At 40.7% G+C, this 15,980-nt stretch overlaps 2 protein-coding genes across 3 annotated transcripts; one reads left to right on the top strand and one right to left on the bottom strand.

Moving 5' to 3' along the window:
• Positions 1-167: 167 nt before the first annotated feature.
• Positions 168-6,029, top strand: efhb (EF-hand domain family, member B). 2 transcript variants are annotated; one of them, XM_034873201.1, is made up of 13 exons: positions 168-425; positions 562-627; positions 862-1,005; positions 1,428-1,605; positions 1,838-1,948; positions 2,076-2,205; positions 2,339-2,419; positions 2,537-2,604; positions 2,702-2,856; positions 3,532-3,739; positions 4,087-4,311; positions 5,539-5,720; positions 5,878-6,029. In XM_034873201.1, exons 1-13 carry the CDS (start codon positions 360-362, stop codon positions 6,022-6,024), a joined length of 1,761 nt encoding a protein of 586 aa, XP_034729092.1. In that variant the 5' UTR covers positions 168-359; the 3' UTR covers positions 6,025-6,029. The 2 variants fall into 2 exon arrangements, with proteins under 2 accessions (XP_034729092.1, XP_034729091.1); XM_034873200.1 differs by having other exon boundaries at positions 169-425; positions 4,084-4,311.
• A 2,722-nt stretch (positions 6,030-8,751) lies between these two features.
• si:dkey-82o10.4 (uncharacterized protein LOC797793 homolog) lies at positions 8,752-15,980 on the bottom strand. Its single transcript, XM_034873202.1, has 5 exons — positions 15,417-15,980; positions 13,391-13,462; positions 13,000-13,126; positions 12,437-12,581; positions 8,752-9,580 (listed from the first exon to the last, which is right to left on the bottom strand). Exons 1-5 carry the CDS (start codon positions 15,828-15,830, stop codon positions 9,496-9,498), a joined length of 843 nt encoding a protein of 280 aa, XP_034729093.1. The 5' UTR covers positions 15,831-15,980; the 3' UTR covers positions 8,752-9,495.

Genomic DNA, 15,980 nt, shown 5'->3' with positions numbered 1-15,980 from the left:
TTACGTTTCATCATGATTTTATTTTCCTTGGCCGAAAAGAGGAAATAGCCTTAAGGTCATATTTGTAATTGACTATCAGTTTACATAGCTAACGTTAAGTCATACGATGTCACATGATTTATATACATTTTAATTTACATAAGCATTATTTTGAAACAACGTTACCCTGTAACAGTATTTTGAATTGAACTCTCTGCTGTTGCTACGCAACGAAACGCAAAAAGTCGCACTACTCTCAGCGTCTATAGATAACTGAAGAATTTGGCGTAGCATAGCTAGAAAGTTGTTTAAAACTTTTCCGTTAAAGATAAAATATCTTTTATGCCTCTGTTGCTGATACATGTGAATTAACGTTTAATATGACTGACGGAAATACCTCCCAATTGAAACATAACGTTACAGATAGATGTCCAAACATACGGACGGTAAGACAACTTTATGATGCTAAGTTAGACAACATTGTGTTAGCTAGCTTATTTTTTTTAACATAATGTTAATTTGTCTTCACGGATACTGTACACTAAATACTATGTAATTTTTTTTTCTTTCTCTCAACACCAGGCCGGGAAACTTATACCTGTAAAGTTAGGAGACGGGACTAAATCCTGTTTACAAGAAGCGTCAAGGGTAAGTGTGTGTGTGTGTGTGTGTGTGTGTGTGTGTGTGGTTAGCTGTAGCATTTCCACAGGTGCGAGTCAATAATATATTGCATCTTTATCTATGGAGTGCAGTCATATACAGTATATCAGTTTTATCTCTGAGTACTTAGCACAATTGAAGGTATGAAATATAAGAAGACATCTTTATAAATTGTGAAAGTGCATGTTCACTCGGTCAGCCATTAACATGTTTACTTTACAGCCCCCCACACCACCAGTGGTAAGGAAATTCCGCAACAGCATCCTACCAGAACCAGGAACTATCAGAGTGCACAAAGGCAAGGCAAATGATCCAGATGTTGCCAACACCCTCATTCATGGCATTAGCACCAAATCATCCCTCACTGTGAGTACCAAACCTATGCACACGCACCACCATTTGGGTCAGTGTTTTTACTACCCCAAATCTGGTTGGTTGATTTTACTTTAAGATCAATGCCAGTGAATAATTACTACTCCACCTGGTGATACGATTCATGGCTCTAAAAACATATGTGCTACCCATAGTTTAGGACTAAAATGTTTTGCTTGTTGGCATTTTAAGACACTCTTGATTAAATATGATTTGATACTTAATTCCTCATTCATAATGTGTAAATTGTTAGTGTACGGCAGCTAATAGACTACTTTAAGACAAGAAGATCAGTGGCAGTTTTACTGTAGTATATGTATTTTGGCACAAGCTGAATTTGCATTCAGCACACAGTCTTAAACATTAACAACCAGAATATGGATATAACTCGTTCCTTTTTTACCTGATTCTAACAGGGCAGAAGCTTGATAAATCCTCCCCAAAAGACCTTGTTCCAGCAGAGGTTACAAGAACTCAGGGAATCTGTTTACGCCTCCAGTCAAAAGGCACCTGTGGGCAGGTCACACGACCAGCGTGTTGGACTTCCCGCCTGGAATAACGACAACACTACGTATGGTGTGAAAACATTGAAAGGTATGTGCAGACATGGGAAAATGTGGTCATGGCTGAAAAAAATTTCAGTCTGGTACGACACAAATGCTGTAACATGAGCATTGAAATATTTATCTACTGTTATCAAAAAGTCAACCTCATACTTGTGTTACTAGTCCTGCAAAATATTTAGTTTTTTTAAATTATGTTGTAGGTTTAGTGTGGAATGATTTTTTTTCTTTTTTCTACTGTCTCACATTCTTTTTTTGTCCAGGGTTGGCTGTGCGTGAGATTATTAACCCTTCTAAAACAGCAGAGGAGGTGGACAGGGAAGCTCAGGAGGGACATGAGACTTACATCCGTAGCCACAACGCTTATTTTACTGGTAGGAACAATAAAAAAAACATTTAATGTAAAAGAACCGTCACTGTGATTGCCAACAATCTATTTGGTGTATTTAGTTTTGCATCACAATAAAATCAGCTTGCTCTACTCCTCTACTACTCTACTAGGTGAGCGTATTGATAGGAAGTATGACTGGAATCACTACAGTGAAGACGGCAGGTTCGGAATTCTCACACCTCATTTCAACGACGGACGTAATCTCAGCAAAACGCTCCACTGGCTGGGGGAGACACAAAAGTAAGTCAATAAAATACGTTGGCACAAGTGTTTGGTTGTTAATTCCCATAACACTACTTATTCGTTGAGTGTAAACCTAACTTGAAGGAAAATAAATCATACCTGACCTTGCGCTCATGTTATTTTGCCGTAGGTTTTACAATCCAAAGATTGTCTGGAAGAGATCTGGGAACAAGGAAAAGATGGCCCAACTAATGGGCAAAACAACCACTGTGTAAATTTCACATTTCCTCTGACCAGTTCTGTGATATCTGAATATATAGTTCACTAACGCATGTTAAACTTCATTCTCATGTTAAACTTCATGTTCTCATTAAACTCAATTTTTCAGGAGAGGAAATACCTTGAATCTTCCACCAGACCACACATTTGGAACCCTTTTACCGCCAGATGAATTTGGTAAATCTTGCCTGGGTTACGTCTTGGAACATTAAAAAAATACAGTGGAGTTTTTTTGGTAAGTCCGGCAATGTAATTTTGCCTTCTTGGTGCACAGGTGTTGGAGCTATAATCCACTCCACAGAGCCAGGCCAGTACGCAAGAGGCCGAGAAAGACAGCGCAGCCTGGTCAATGCAGTGCGACACCATCTGAAGAAGGTCAATTTCCACAACTTCCCCTCTCTGCTGCAGGCATTCAGACATTATGACCAGGTAGGTTGTTGACCAGTACATCCAATATGCAAACTATTCAACTTATCACATTTAAAGTAACTTGACGCTTTATTTAGTGTATAAAGTCACGATAGCATGATTTTTCCCAAACACATTTTTAACCAAGAATAATCAGTGGAATCAGACGGTCCTTTCTCACTGTGGACAGTTGTATTTTGTCATAGCAAGAAAATAAGCACAGGTGTAATGAATAACATTGATAAACGCTCTCCATTTAGGCCCTGGCAGCCATTATTGAGGTCCCTGTGTTTGACAAGTCAAAATTTGTGACCTGTTGCAGGTTTGATATAAGGCCAGGGACATGAATGGTGTTTACAACATATGATCAAGAAAAATGCTAATGTATTTCTCCCAGCTTAGTCCCACATACAGCACAGGGATTTCTCTACCACTATAAGGCTTATGTTCTGCATCTGAGCCATTTTGGGCACCACATAAGCAGAATGAATGTAAAATCAATATATTTAAATACATTTTCACAGCTCTAAAGGTTGTCCCCAGTGAACTTTTTTAGCAAGTTTTGTATTTGTTCTTTTTAAACCAGCTTTCCCAACATTTTAAACATAGATATAGTATTAACATTAGTCTAAAATTACGTGAAATTGCGCCAAATACGTGCACATGTCATCTATATCTGTTCATGCATATCACTAGACAGGCAAGGGAATGATTGACAAAGAGGACCTGCAGGCAGTGTGCAGTCGGTTCCAGCTGAACGTGAGCAGACTGGTTTTGGATGACCTGATGGACTACTGTGACACAGACAAGGACGGACTAATCAACTTCTTGGAGTTTGCTAACTTCCTCAACTGGAAGGACAAGATGCCCATCAACAGTCAAGAGCAATGCATTATGACAAATGGTCAGTTAAATGCATTTTGATGTATTATTGTATCTACTAAGATGCTATTCAAGTTTGATAACCTTAAAGTAGGCATGCTTTTTCTAAAACTCTGTTTCACGGTGACATTTTTATGCGTTTCTCCTGCTTAGGTCTTACCGAGTTACAAATGCAGTATTTTTTAATGGTATTTTCAGACTAGGACACTAACATCAGAATTTGGCAGTAAAAGACTTAGAAGCATAGGTCTTCAGGTCATGACAGTCAAAGTGACTCTGTTAAGATGTTATAATTTTGCATTTGAAAGATGCAGTGGTTATCTGAGACTCATCTTTCTGAACATTTTCTATTTATTTTGTCCTCAGCAGAGCGTCAGAGCACCACGGCTCCAGCCAATATCGAAAGGAAGCCTTCATCAGAATCGGCACAGCTTCCTGCCCCTGAGGCCTTGATTAAGCCTGAGGACCTGGAGCCCGTTAAGCCAGGCAGCTCACTGAAGACCGTCAGGACCTTGAGGCGACTCAGGGCAGCCCCAGACCACTTCATCACCTCGTCTACCCTCATTGGGTCTGTCAGTGATCCGTCCACATCCAGTAAGTCAGAAATAGAGATGTGTGGTCAAAGGTAGATAAGCAGCATACCCAGTGTTACGTGACTGAAGAAAATGGACGACATCATTTTAGTGTCACTATTTGACTTTTTGTTTGCCCTTTTGAAACCCAACAGGTGGGATTTTTGAAAGAGTGAAACAACCAAGAAGACACCCAGACACAAGCATTCTTTAAGTCATTTATGACGCAAATTATCTATTTTACAAATAATGGTTGTGCTTTACTATACTGTATGTGGTTGACATTGGACGGTGATGGCACGTGGCAGTAAGTCCCCCCTCGGGATTGGGAAATCAATTTGCCTGTCTCCTGCCAACTCTGCTAGCCTGATTTAGCTGGTCAGCTGGCTCATGTTTTCAAATGTAAACATTGGAACAAAAACAAAGGAAACTGTGGTAAAGATGAGCTCAAGCTAGCGAGACCATCTCCTGACTACGAGTTGCTTAGCAGGATAGGAACATCAACTCACCAGTCTCCTGCTGACTCTGCTTGCCTGGCCAGTCAAAGTTTTCAGATGTATATACAGAGAACATCTGCTACGACTTATGGCTGCCATCCTGACTTCATGGACAAGCTTCTTGGACACTTCTCTGCATCCATCTCCACTTCAGAGAAGGCACCGAGGCAAGCGTGAAATAATTGATTCCCGACGTCTTTGTTAGGCTTCCTGCTGGTTAGTGTACAGGCGTCAAACGTGAGATGGTGGCCTGCGTCTGTTTCTGGGAGCTGGGGTGTCTTCGCAAAGACTCGGCTTAATCCTGGAGCGCCGTACCATTCAACCGGGTGACTTTTTTGTTTTTTTTGTGTGCCAATTTTGAAGGCCACATTCTGCTTCATGATGAATCGTGCACAAGTTTAAGGAGCTGATGGGATAACCTTTCACTGGAATTGTACCGCCTATGATTTTTATTTGACAGGTAAAAATTGACTGAAGCAAGACATGTTTGAAATCACACAGTGGAAGACATAAAATACTGTAAATAATCAGATGTGCTGCCAAAGCTGAATATACTAAGAGTATGATGTTTGAAACTAATGCTGTTTCATGATGTGTCCGTAATTTCTTTAGGAGCACCTCATTGTTTTTTCTTTAGACTTGTTGGAGGACATTTTTCCTGATATTAGTTTTAAAAGCATTCATATAACATATTTATAGTAACTCCCATCTCATAAAAAGCCTTATTCATCATGTGGTTTCTCTTAACGTAGGCAGCCGCACCTATGGGATCCCATCTGTGCGCTCGGACCTTCCAGCGCCACGCATAAAGAGAGTCAGTGACCATAAGAACTATGGTGACACCTCCACAGCTGCAGATCTTTTGCATCCATCAGTCCATGCCCTTCGGGGTGTTCATGAGGAACACTTCTTCTGTCCTCGCACCAAGGAGGAGGTACGCACCACGCACAAGATCAGCAGTAATATAACAAAATAAGATTTACTAAGTACAGGGATATGATAAAAGACAAAAATCCGTAAATTTCTGTCATAACTTGACCATGTTTTAGTGAATTGATTTTTGATACTGACACTCATCCTCCTATTCGTAGATTACAGAGATCTTCAGGAATGTGGGCGTTAATGTTTGTCAGGAGACATTCGACGAGGCCTGGAAGCTGGCCTCGATGAAGAATCCGGCCGGGGAGGTTTGTGTCGAGGTTTTCCGTAACGTACTTAAGGAAATAAAAGCAATCTAATACTCGAGATGTTTCCCCACCTTAGTCAATATTTCTGTCTAAAAACTTAATTGTCACACGTAGCTCAACAATGTTTAATGGGAGTACATTTTTAACATGAAGATTGGATTTTGGGCCTTTGCAAGTAAATACTTTTTATCATTACATCATTTATATATACATAGGTGTCAGCCACTGGGGATGTGAAGGAACACATTTTGTATTCATTTTCAGCTTTCTTGGAAGTGATCCACTCTTGCAAACCCCCAAGAAACAATATGTTCAATTTTGTAACAATATTTTTGAGCCGGTAGATTCTATTGCTATTCTATTCAACTTACTTTACACTGTTATCACTTTATCGTGATTATGTTCATAACTCTGTTGAAATGGCAAATGTAGAAAGGAAACACATACTCAAATAGACTAATGTGTTGCATCATATAAGCCTTTTATTGGAGCATCCATTTGACCTATTTTTTGGATTAGGGTTTGTTTGGAGTAATGCCCTTCCTGTTATTTCATGAATTTGCTGGAAGCCAGTTAACAGCTTCTGGCAGAGGACCCACACAAGAGTTATGTAAAGTGACATACTATACCTGTACCTCATACACACTTTTTTAATATTTATACTTAATTCTTGATGGGCATTAAGTTGTTTTTACACATGATGGAGAACCTAGCTTGCCCCTTCAAGCTGTATCTCCATCATTGGAAATAGCAACAAACAACCTTTTTAAAGTGTGTATGAAATGCAGTTTTCTAAGTACACATGAATGCATCATTGAGCACATGTTACTCTATTCAATAAACCTTCACCTGACAAGTGTATGGGTGGGTTTTCATCTTAAATACAAACCAACCCTCTTTCAATAACACCTATTTTCCTGCCCAGCAGAGGGCACATCAACCTGCATGAAAATGACAAAAACACAGTGGTGGAACGAAGCAAAATGTATTTATCATCATCATTATTTACTGTGACTGATTCTTCTTGGTTTTAAAATCACGGATTAGTGTCAGTCTTAACTTGTTTTGCCTTAAGTGGTCTTTGTTCTGTCCTGGACATTAATACCAGTTTCCTGCAAAATAAATGTCAAAACTACAAACCCAGGAGCGCATGACACTGAATAGCATTAAAACTAAAAACAAATATTAGTAATAAACTACTGCTAAAACACATGCCAATTTATATTTGATCTCCCTGCACAACAAACGGTATACATTAAGGCATGTGTTGCTGTCCAGACTTCATTAATCACCCCACAAAATAGTAACACCACAAATTCAGAGATAAATGTGTCAGCCAACAAAAGCAGTGTTCCCCCTATTACTGTCTGTTGACAGAGAATCAATGTCTCTTGAGATTAGAATACCATGCACAGAAACTGCTCATTTATCATGTCAACATTTCATTTTTCTTTTGTTGAAAGCAATATGTCATCTTTTGTTGGTGGACCTAAGCGGCTGTGAAACGGTGTTAAATATTGGATTGCTTTGGACTGAACAATGACAGCTGTTGTGACTGTTTCTACGCTGGTAAAAGACTGGAGTAAATAATGAAAGGTTTGTTCTCTGTACCTTTTTAAATGGTCAGTCAAAGTATTAGATTTGATTTCCAAGCATATTTATCTTGTAATCCTATTAATCAACCTTGAAATGGGCATCTGACAGAGATAGCAAAATTAATTTATGGCTTCTTGGAGCTAAGACACGTTGAGACATACAGGCACACGATTTCAAAGAGGTACGAGGGATTGTTAACAATCTGTTTCGCTAAACAGATTAATGAAACCAGTTGGCACACAGCCTCGACTGATGCACACGTCTGAAGATTACAAAACAGCAAAATAACTAATAAAAAAACCATTAGCTTTTTGTACATTCATCACTTGTTTTTGTTTTCTTGTTAATTTCCATTAAACTGAGTGATGCACAGGCGTAGCAAATTGTTTAATGTGCTCTCACCATATCCATGAGCATATTGACATGTGCTAAACTAACCACACTCATTTAATCTTATTATGACTCCGCGAGATGCTCCACTGGAACCAAAAAAACCCACGCAAACTTCCACGGACCACTTATTACTATGCAGGAAAATTAGAATAATCCCCAGCGTATTTCATTATGCATTAATTTGGCGGCTGCTAATGACAGAATCTGCTCTGTTTGTCAGATATGTTGTCAACATTAATACTATTGCAGCAATCCTAAACAGAATGGGATGACACGCAGCATTCACAAGCCTGTCAGACGTGGGGTTTTTGACAAGTGACAAGTTCCTGGCAACGACCGTAGGCACAGACATAGGCTGCGTTTTGAGTTAGTTAAACGGGTGGGGAATTATCTACCAGAATTTGTCACTCTTGCTTGCAGCGATGCATTATAAAGCTATTTTCACTTGTTACAAGACTTGTTGTGATCTCCTCAGTCTTGCTTAAAGAGTTAACTGTATCGGCGGCAACCATGTACCAGAACATCCGCACCCTCCTGCTTGCTATGGAAAATGGATTATCTTGATGCCTGTTGCTTGTTAGGACAAGTACCGAATAGATTTACACTATTTTCTAATGCCAGTAAGTTGTTAACATTGGTCTGTTGTTGTTTACGTCAGATGCTGTTGTAAAAGTTAGGGGCTGTACAGAAATTGTTAAAGAAGAGGCACCTCAACTATTTATCACCTTATCTTTTATTTACTACTTCTTGTAAGGCTTTTCTGGGTAAATGAAAGGGTCAAGTATACAGTTTGGTGCTATGATCAAGCAATTTATGGATATAACATATGAGTTTAACAAACTCAATTTCTACTAATCCACTTTTTCTAGAACCTTCAGCTACATCCCACACTAAATCATAAACTGTGCATTACATCCGCAATACGTATAGTTATTGTGTCTGTTGTGAACGTTGTCTTCACTGTTACATTGTGTGATATTTATGCCCGCATACTGTCCAGTTTATGCATACTTTAATATTTCACCGGAAATAGTGATGGATTTTCAGACGCAACCATGGTCTTCGGTGAATAGACTTTTCTAAGTTGTCATAGAGATGCCTTAGTTGTCATCACATAGACATAACCATGACAACTAAGCAAGCTCAATTTGTGGAGGATGGTTGTGAGATGTGATTTAAAAGCTCCAGAAGAAGCTGGTACATGGAACTGGAATGAGGTTTTTTGTAGGTGTTTATTTTACAACAAATTTAACAGCTAGTTGCAGGTCTGGCAGTATGACCTCAGAACATTTTCACTGGAAGAGGGCTTCTGAAGCATCTGTTGGTCAGAGAACAAACGTCGTAGGGAGGTGTGTTGCTTTATGTTTCTTTGGTCTTCTTTTGTCGGTATAGCTTCAGTATTATGGCTCTGCGTCCTCTTTCATGTGATTCAAATACATTTCTTTAATCCGCTGCCTTCAGATGTCCAGTTTAAAGTTGTCTATTATTTTAAGTAAATTAATCCGACAAATGGCCCTGCAGCGTTGAGTCAAATTACTCAGCCAGTTTCCAGGGCCAGTGCCAAACAGTCGTGACTGTCCAGTCAGGAGAAGCTCCAGTCGTCAACTCTCGTTTGAATCTGGAAGGAAAGGGGCAGACATGTTCAACCAGATTTACAATACTTCACCTTTTTTTTGTCTTAGCGGTACAAGTTTAAGGTTGTATTCACACCTAGCTCATATAGACCAGTTGTTTCCAAAACCTGGAGCGTTCAAAGGTCCTGACACACCAAGCCGACGGCTGGTACTAGTGGCAATGACAGCTGACTGTGGCAGCGCCTCTCGTCGGCCCTCGTTGCCCTTGTCTGGGCCAAAACTTTGCATTGGAACACACCGCAGAGACTACAGCTGACAGACAAGTTGGCCGAAGTCGTTCTGCGTCGGCATGAGGAAAAACTCCATACCAGCAGGATGCAGTAACCTATTTGTCATTCAACAAGAGAAACCAGATAACGTCGCTATGATACCCACAACAAACAGCAGAACCGAACAGCCTCTGCTTCATTCCCCGCCGGGATTGGACTGTCCTTCTCACGTCTGTCATCTGTTCTCTCTGGACAGAACCACCAACGGCCCACTGCTGGCTAATTTCACCCACCCAACATGCTTTTATCATACACTGGTTACAGAAAATAAGCCAAACAAAAAGTGTAAAGAAATTGCCATCCTTTGATATGACAAGCGTGTGAATTAAACATATAGTTCTTACATTAGCAGACGCCTGGTAACGGGGTGGGACACACCGCACAAACTAAGACCGACGGATGGCTTGCTGTGTCAGGGCTTTAATCCCCGGGTCCAGTTGGTCTGGGAATATGTGAACACAGAAATCACACTCTGATGCGGGGCAAAGCAAGTGGGCCCAGTTTGCCTTGAAATGGGGGTCTCTGCTTACCTCCACTCAATCTCCAAAGCGGTTTGTTTACAGTCAGAACGTTATCAACTCTTCCTTCCAAACATTGGCTTTTAAAGATGATCTTCTCTTAACCTGACGTGCCGTCTGAAGAACAATTGTCGTGCGAGTGTCAAAGCCCATTTTTGACGGCAAACTTTTGAGGCAGCACGTCCTCTAATAAGATGCATCAGGTTTTTCTAGTCCCAGTCTAGATGCTTAATGGACATTTTGTTAATTTAATTAATACTAGTATTGACAAACGCAATGACAACAATTAGCAATACACGTTCCATAATGAAGAAGAGAAAGGAAGCTTTTGAGACAAAGTTACATTTCTGCACGTGATCCCGGAATCGGAACAAAGCGAACAAACTGACACTCAACTCAAAAGCTCTGCTAATTGTATCGCCTTGAAAACAACAATGAGGTGAGGATTCTGAAAATAGCCCCCTTATCCTGCAAAACTGTCTCTCTGCTAGCCTTTGGGATCACATTTCAAGTGTAACAGGCTTTCTCAGAGCGGATTTCAAGACCTGAAACAATAGGAAAAGAGAATCTGGCTAGCTAGATAGGTGGGCATTAGGTAGAATAGCCACACCATGTGGTGCAGCAGCTAACCGGATTACTGATGGGAAATGGAAAGAGGCTTTGACTGTTGCATGCACTGGGGGTGAAATTATTTCTCCTTTCTGTTACAGCGGTGAATCATATCAGTGTAATTTAGACCAAAATCAGAACAACTAGTGATGCAGTAATATGTTATACCATTTGTTGACAAGCAGTCAAGTTCCTTTTTGGACATGAAATACATAACATTGCTGGCTTCGTATAGCTGTTAAAGTGGAAGTTTCTGTAATTTTCCGTGCCATAACAGAACATTTCCGTAAAGAGCCACGTTACTGCTTGCACAATATTTGGCCCCCGGTGTGTTTGAAGAAGCAGTGGTACTGCTCAGAAACAGTGGTGAGTTTATTAGATATATTTATTAGATACAGACGATGATAAAGCATGGAAAAAGACGAGATGTGACGAGGCTTTTGTTGCTCACATGCTGTATGTGAAGCGTTCTGCTGGATACTCAGTTTCATTCATCCAGTTGGTGTGAATACAAATTGAAAATTTAAAAGGAGACTGCTGCTCTGATTATTTGTGCGCTTGTTCAAGACTTTCTTATTTGGAGCTTTTTTGCCCCAGTTGAGCTTCAGACTTCTGCCTGTGTGTCTGAGAATATTTAGAAAGTGTGCTACAATGAACTACAGAAGTATTACAGTGAATACAGATAAGAGCACAGGATGGTTTCTTGCTTGGTTTCTATTCAACATTATCATATTAAAATATATTTAATTCCAATCTGTGCTAATATTTCTTGCTACATTGGTGGCAGTCCTCCAGTGAAATAAACTGTCCTTTTTCCCTGTTTTCCCAAGTGAGGTATTACATATTAGATCAACTCTCATCCACCCACACATCACACTTTAGAACATTTATCCAAAAATATCTTTTTCACATTTATTTGACTTGCCCATATCGGCTTTGTGGCTGTATTATCCACCCAACAAAAAACAGACATGGCATATGTTGGAAAGCCTGCAGGTAACTTTGAGATTTTGCCAACATATAATTACACTAAACAAAATTATAAATGCAACACTTTTGTTTTTGCCCGCATTTTTCATGAGCCAATCTCAAAGATCTAAGACTTTTCTATGTACACACAAGGCTTATTTCTTTCAAATCTGTTAGTGAGCGCTTCTCCTTTGCCAAGATGATCCATCACCTCACAGTTGTGGCATATCAAGATGCTGATTAGACAGCATGATTATTGTACAGGTGTGCCTTAGGCGGGCCACAATATAAGGCCACTCTAAAATATGCAGTTGTATCACATAGCATAGAAAAAGTCTTAGATCTTTGAGTTTAGCTCATAAAAAATGGGGGCAAAAACAAAAGTGTTGCATTAATAATATATTATCTATAATAAATATTTGAAGCAAACAAAATATGGCACAGAACATCTGCAGATGACAAGCTGAGTGCTTACTCATAGACCGCTGTCACTATTTTCTTCTGAGGGCCGCCATCTTCACCAGAGGTCACTTTGAAGAGCTTTGTACCCTCTGGGTCATCAGGGCCTTCATATGCTGACAGGAGCCAGCACCTCATGACGATGAAGCAGAACTTTCTACCTGCAAAGAAAGAGACAGAGACCATCCAGCTGATAAGCTAGCCGTCGAGATAATGATAAATGCTTCTTAAAAAAAAAAAGCCCCTTTTGAGTTTTTAAAGCAGAATTCTTCACACTCACATCTGCAAGCTAGCAGTTATAACTACAATCCTCTACAGGTGATCCTCCTACTACTAGGTCATGGTTATGAGTCAGTGAAGTATTCCTTGATAGGGGAGCAGGGACGGTTTTATGACTTTTGACTAATAGCTTCTATTTCAAGAAGTACGCTCGAACTTGGCAGTCGATGGTCGGTTGTCAGCTGACCATAAACGGACCCTGATGGAATACATATTGCAACTTAAGTGTCCCAAAATCACTTTTGTCAGTTTTCTCAACCTGTACGTTTAATTTATGAAGACTGGTCGCACAAAGCTCACCATATTGATCAAAGACGACAGACACGTCTTCTGGGAAAATAAATATAATATCATCCATGGTGACGGCGAGCTGCCGTCTCTGAGCATCGGTGAGAGACCTGCACCTCGTCTGAACGTAATCTATCATCTGAAATGACAGAAAAAGATCACCAAAACAATGAAACTGACATGGATAAGTAATCCTTATCCCCACAAATTGAATACTTTTACATCGTTACACTCTTTGCGATGAATTTGAACCAACATTTTTTGAGGATGCATACCCTACTCTGCTGTGCCGTGTACTGGACATGGATTATTTTTAAATATATGTGGGCCTGTGGTAAAATATTTATATTTGAATATATCTCCAGTTTATGTGTGCATGAACAGTGTTTGAATGATTTTGTACCTCATTGGACACAATCCCCACTAGCTTGTGGTATCTGCCACTGGACATCATGTTGGAGACGTGGACAAAAGCCTTGGATGGATGGGGAACAAAGGTGATTTATATACCTGCATGATATTAAAAGGTGCCGTATGTGATACTTTGCAAAGACTTGATATTTGAACTTAACTGCTAAACAAATACAACAAAGTTGAGACACATTAAGATGTTTTGAGTGTTTTCGACCATTCAATTAAACTTCATCTACATCATATAATTCCTTCCTTCTAGTTTTTCATTCATCTTATATTTAACCTGCGATCACGTAAAAACCTACACTTTTATGTTCAATATAAATGAGGAATCACAGGAAGCTTTCAAACCATTTGTTGCATACATTGAAAACAAACAGGACAGTTGTGGAGATGCGAGGCCATCTTTCAACCACCTCTGGGGCCTGTTGCAGGAAAGAGTGAAGATATCCAGGATAACTGAAAAAGCTTGACTTAGTGATCCGCTCATCGCGGCTTAATCGGTTGCACGTTTGCCGAGCCCGGATGAGAAGGAGAAGCTATAGCTAGCCAGGTGTAGATAGCTGGGATAAATGCACGTTCACGGCTTTCTTAAATATTCCACAGTATCGATTGCAGATTTACTGATGCAGAGATGGAGAAGACGCATGTGGCATATGATTCACCTGCAGAGCAGCAGCTTCTAATGGGAAGTAACGAGGAGGTGAAGCATATAATACGCAAAAAGGGAAATACGGCTGTTATCAAACGGAGAAAAAAAAGCCCAACAGACAAGAGCGGACCGACTGAATGCGTAAGGATTTAAAAATATCTATTTAGCCGACTAGTCACTGCACATGTTAACAAAGTTGTGGGCTTGTGTTATGTGTTGGTTTTCTTGCTGTATCTGTTTTTATATGATAAATGTGCAGGTTTTACTGCAACGTGTCTCTGAGTAGCCTACCATGTAAAGCACTATATAAATATGAACTGAACTGGCATCTCTCCAGCCACCAATCCACGCTCCCAACTTTTTGGGTCCATGCGGGGACTTGAACCAGTGACCCTCCGGTTCCCAACCCAACTCCCTATGGACTGAGCTACTGCCACCCAAACCCTAGGCATCATTTCAAACCCTTATTCACGATGTAATATGGTTTTACAACCATATGCACAAATCTCTATAAGCTATGACTAATTCTAAATATTTTTCGACAATTAATATTCCTACAGAACGGGACAAAAACTAGAAAAAGAAGTTACTTCAATACACCCTATATAAAACATTATATTATTCATGTTTTTTTTCTTATCCCAAGCTCCAAGCTGACAAGTGACAGCACCAAAATAAAAAGATTAGGAAGCATTGTGGTGTTCCCTGTATAATGACTGACACCACATGATATACGTATATAGGCCAAGTTACTGGTTCAGTGATGTGAGACTAATTGAGAAGGTTATGAAACCAAAGTTAGCTATAATTCTCAATAAAAACCATAAGGCCTACCTATTAAGGAGAAACACAAACTGTCAGCAACAATAAAATGAAATCAAGAATGTATTGGTTTCTGACTAGTCTGCCAGGAATGTGGTCTGGGATTAGAGCTGCACTGTCCCACCTAATCTCATCTGTTTTTAGAGAGAGTGGACACTGAAGCGAGGCACAGCTCTGCCGGACTCTGTTGCTAAGAACTTGCCATGTATAACTATAGCAGACTCGAAACACTTCTGTCCCACCGGGAAAGGTCCGGACTCTCCAGTTTGCCACTGCGCATTTGAGTGCCAGAGCAACCATTTCTAACCATATACACAACTGCAGTAGTGTAATTCGAACTAGTGACAACAATAGGGCCAAGTATGTTAATAAAAACTAAAGAACATGAGACTCCAGGAAAACGAAGCCATCAATAAACTCATCCAGGATAACTATATCCCAACTTAATCCCTTATCCTGGTTTCGTGCGACAGGCCCCAGGAAAAAAGGTTAGCCAGGTGTAATGACTGATGCAGCGGTTGGTGGAAGACCTGTTAGTTACCTGTTTTACTCCTCTTTCAAACTCTACAGAGTTTATGTCTGACTCAAAGTACAGATCGATGAGAAACATGACAAATTTGCACCGGATCCATGTGATCGGGTCCGGGGTGCCCACTACGGAGACAGCGGGCTGCCCGCTGGAGCTCCCCGGCGGCCCGTCGGCTCCAGGCTGAGAGCTGAACAGTGTGTGTTTCTGACCGGCGAACACGGACCTCCGGCTGCACAGCCTCCGGCTTTTTGCTCTGGACATCCCGGTGAAAGGACGCACAGGAAGCACACACATCCGCGTCCGCTGCCGGTGCACGGCCGGCTGCCTGCTGCAGGTCGGACCCCTCTTCCAGGAGCAGAACCCGGGTAAGCACGCTGCGAGGCCGCCGAGCTCCCGGCATGCAGCGAGGCTGGTGATCCGCTGCATCAGCGCGAGGAGGCCTCGGCGTTAGCGCCAGTGTCTGAACCACGAACCGGGGCTGAAACTTCCTCCACTGTCGCTGTTGCCTTTGAGATGGTCACCTTATGAAACTCACGCCCCATGCCATACCCATAATCCTTATCGTGAACACGACAC

Source organism: Etheostoma cragini, chromosome 6, assembly GCF_013103735.1.
Source record: "Etheostoma cragini isolate CJK2018 chromosome 6, CSU_Ecrag_1.0, whole genome shotgun sequence".
NCBI lineage: Eukaryota > Metazoa > Chordata > Actinopteri > Perciformes > Percidae > Etheostoma > Etheostoma cragini.
The sequence above is the reverse complement of the archived record's forward strand: the minus strand, read 5'-3'. Positions and strand labels throughout refer to the sequence as shown.

Coding starts and splice junctions, on each gene's coding strand:
- efhb (XM_034873200.1), top strand. CDS start 360: ATGACTGACGGAAATACCTCCCAATTGAAACATAACGTTACAGATAGA. Junction 628..861: donor GTTTACAAGAAGCGTCAAGG/GTAAGTGTGTGT, acceptor TTTACTTTACAG/CCCCCCACACCACCAGTGGT. Junction 3,740..4,083: donor GCAATGCATTATGACAAATG/GTCAGTTAAATG, acceptor TTTTGTCCTCAG/CAGAGCGTCAGAGCACCACG.
- si:dkey-82o10.4 (XM_034873202.1), bottom strand. CDS start 15,830: ATGCAGCGGATCACCAGCCTCGCTGCATGCCGGGAGCTCGGCGGCCTC. Junction 13,127..13,390: donor TGGGGATTGTGTCCAATGAG/GTACAAAATCAT, acceptor CTGTCATTTCAG/ATGATAGATTACGTTCAGAC. Junction 9,581..12,436: donor ATAGTGACAGCGGTCTATGA/GTAAGCACTCAG, acceptor CTTTCCTTCCAG/ATTCAAACGAGAGTTGACGA.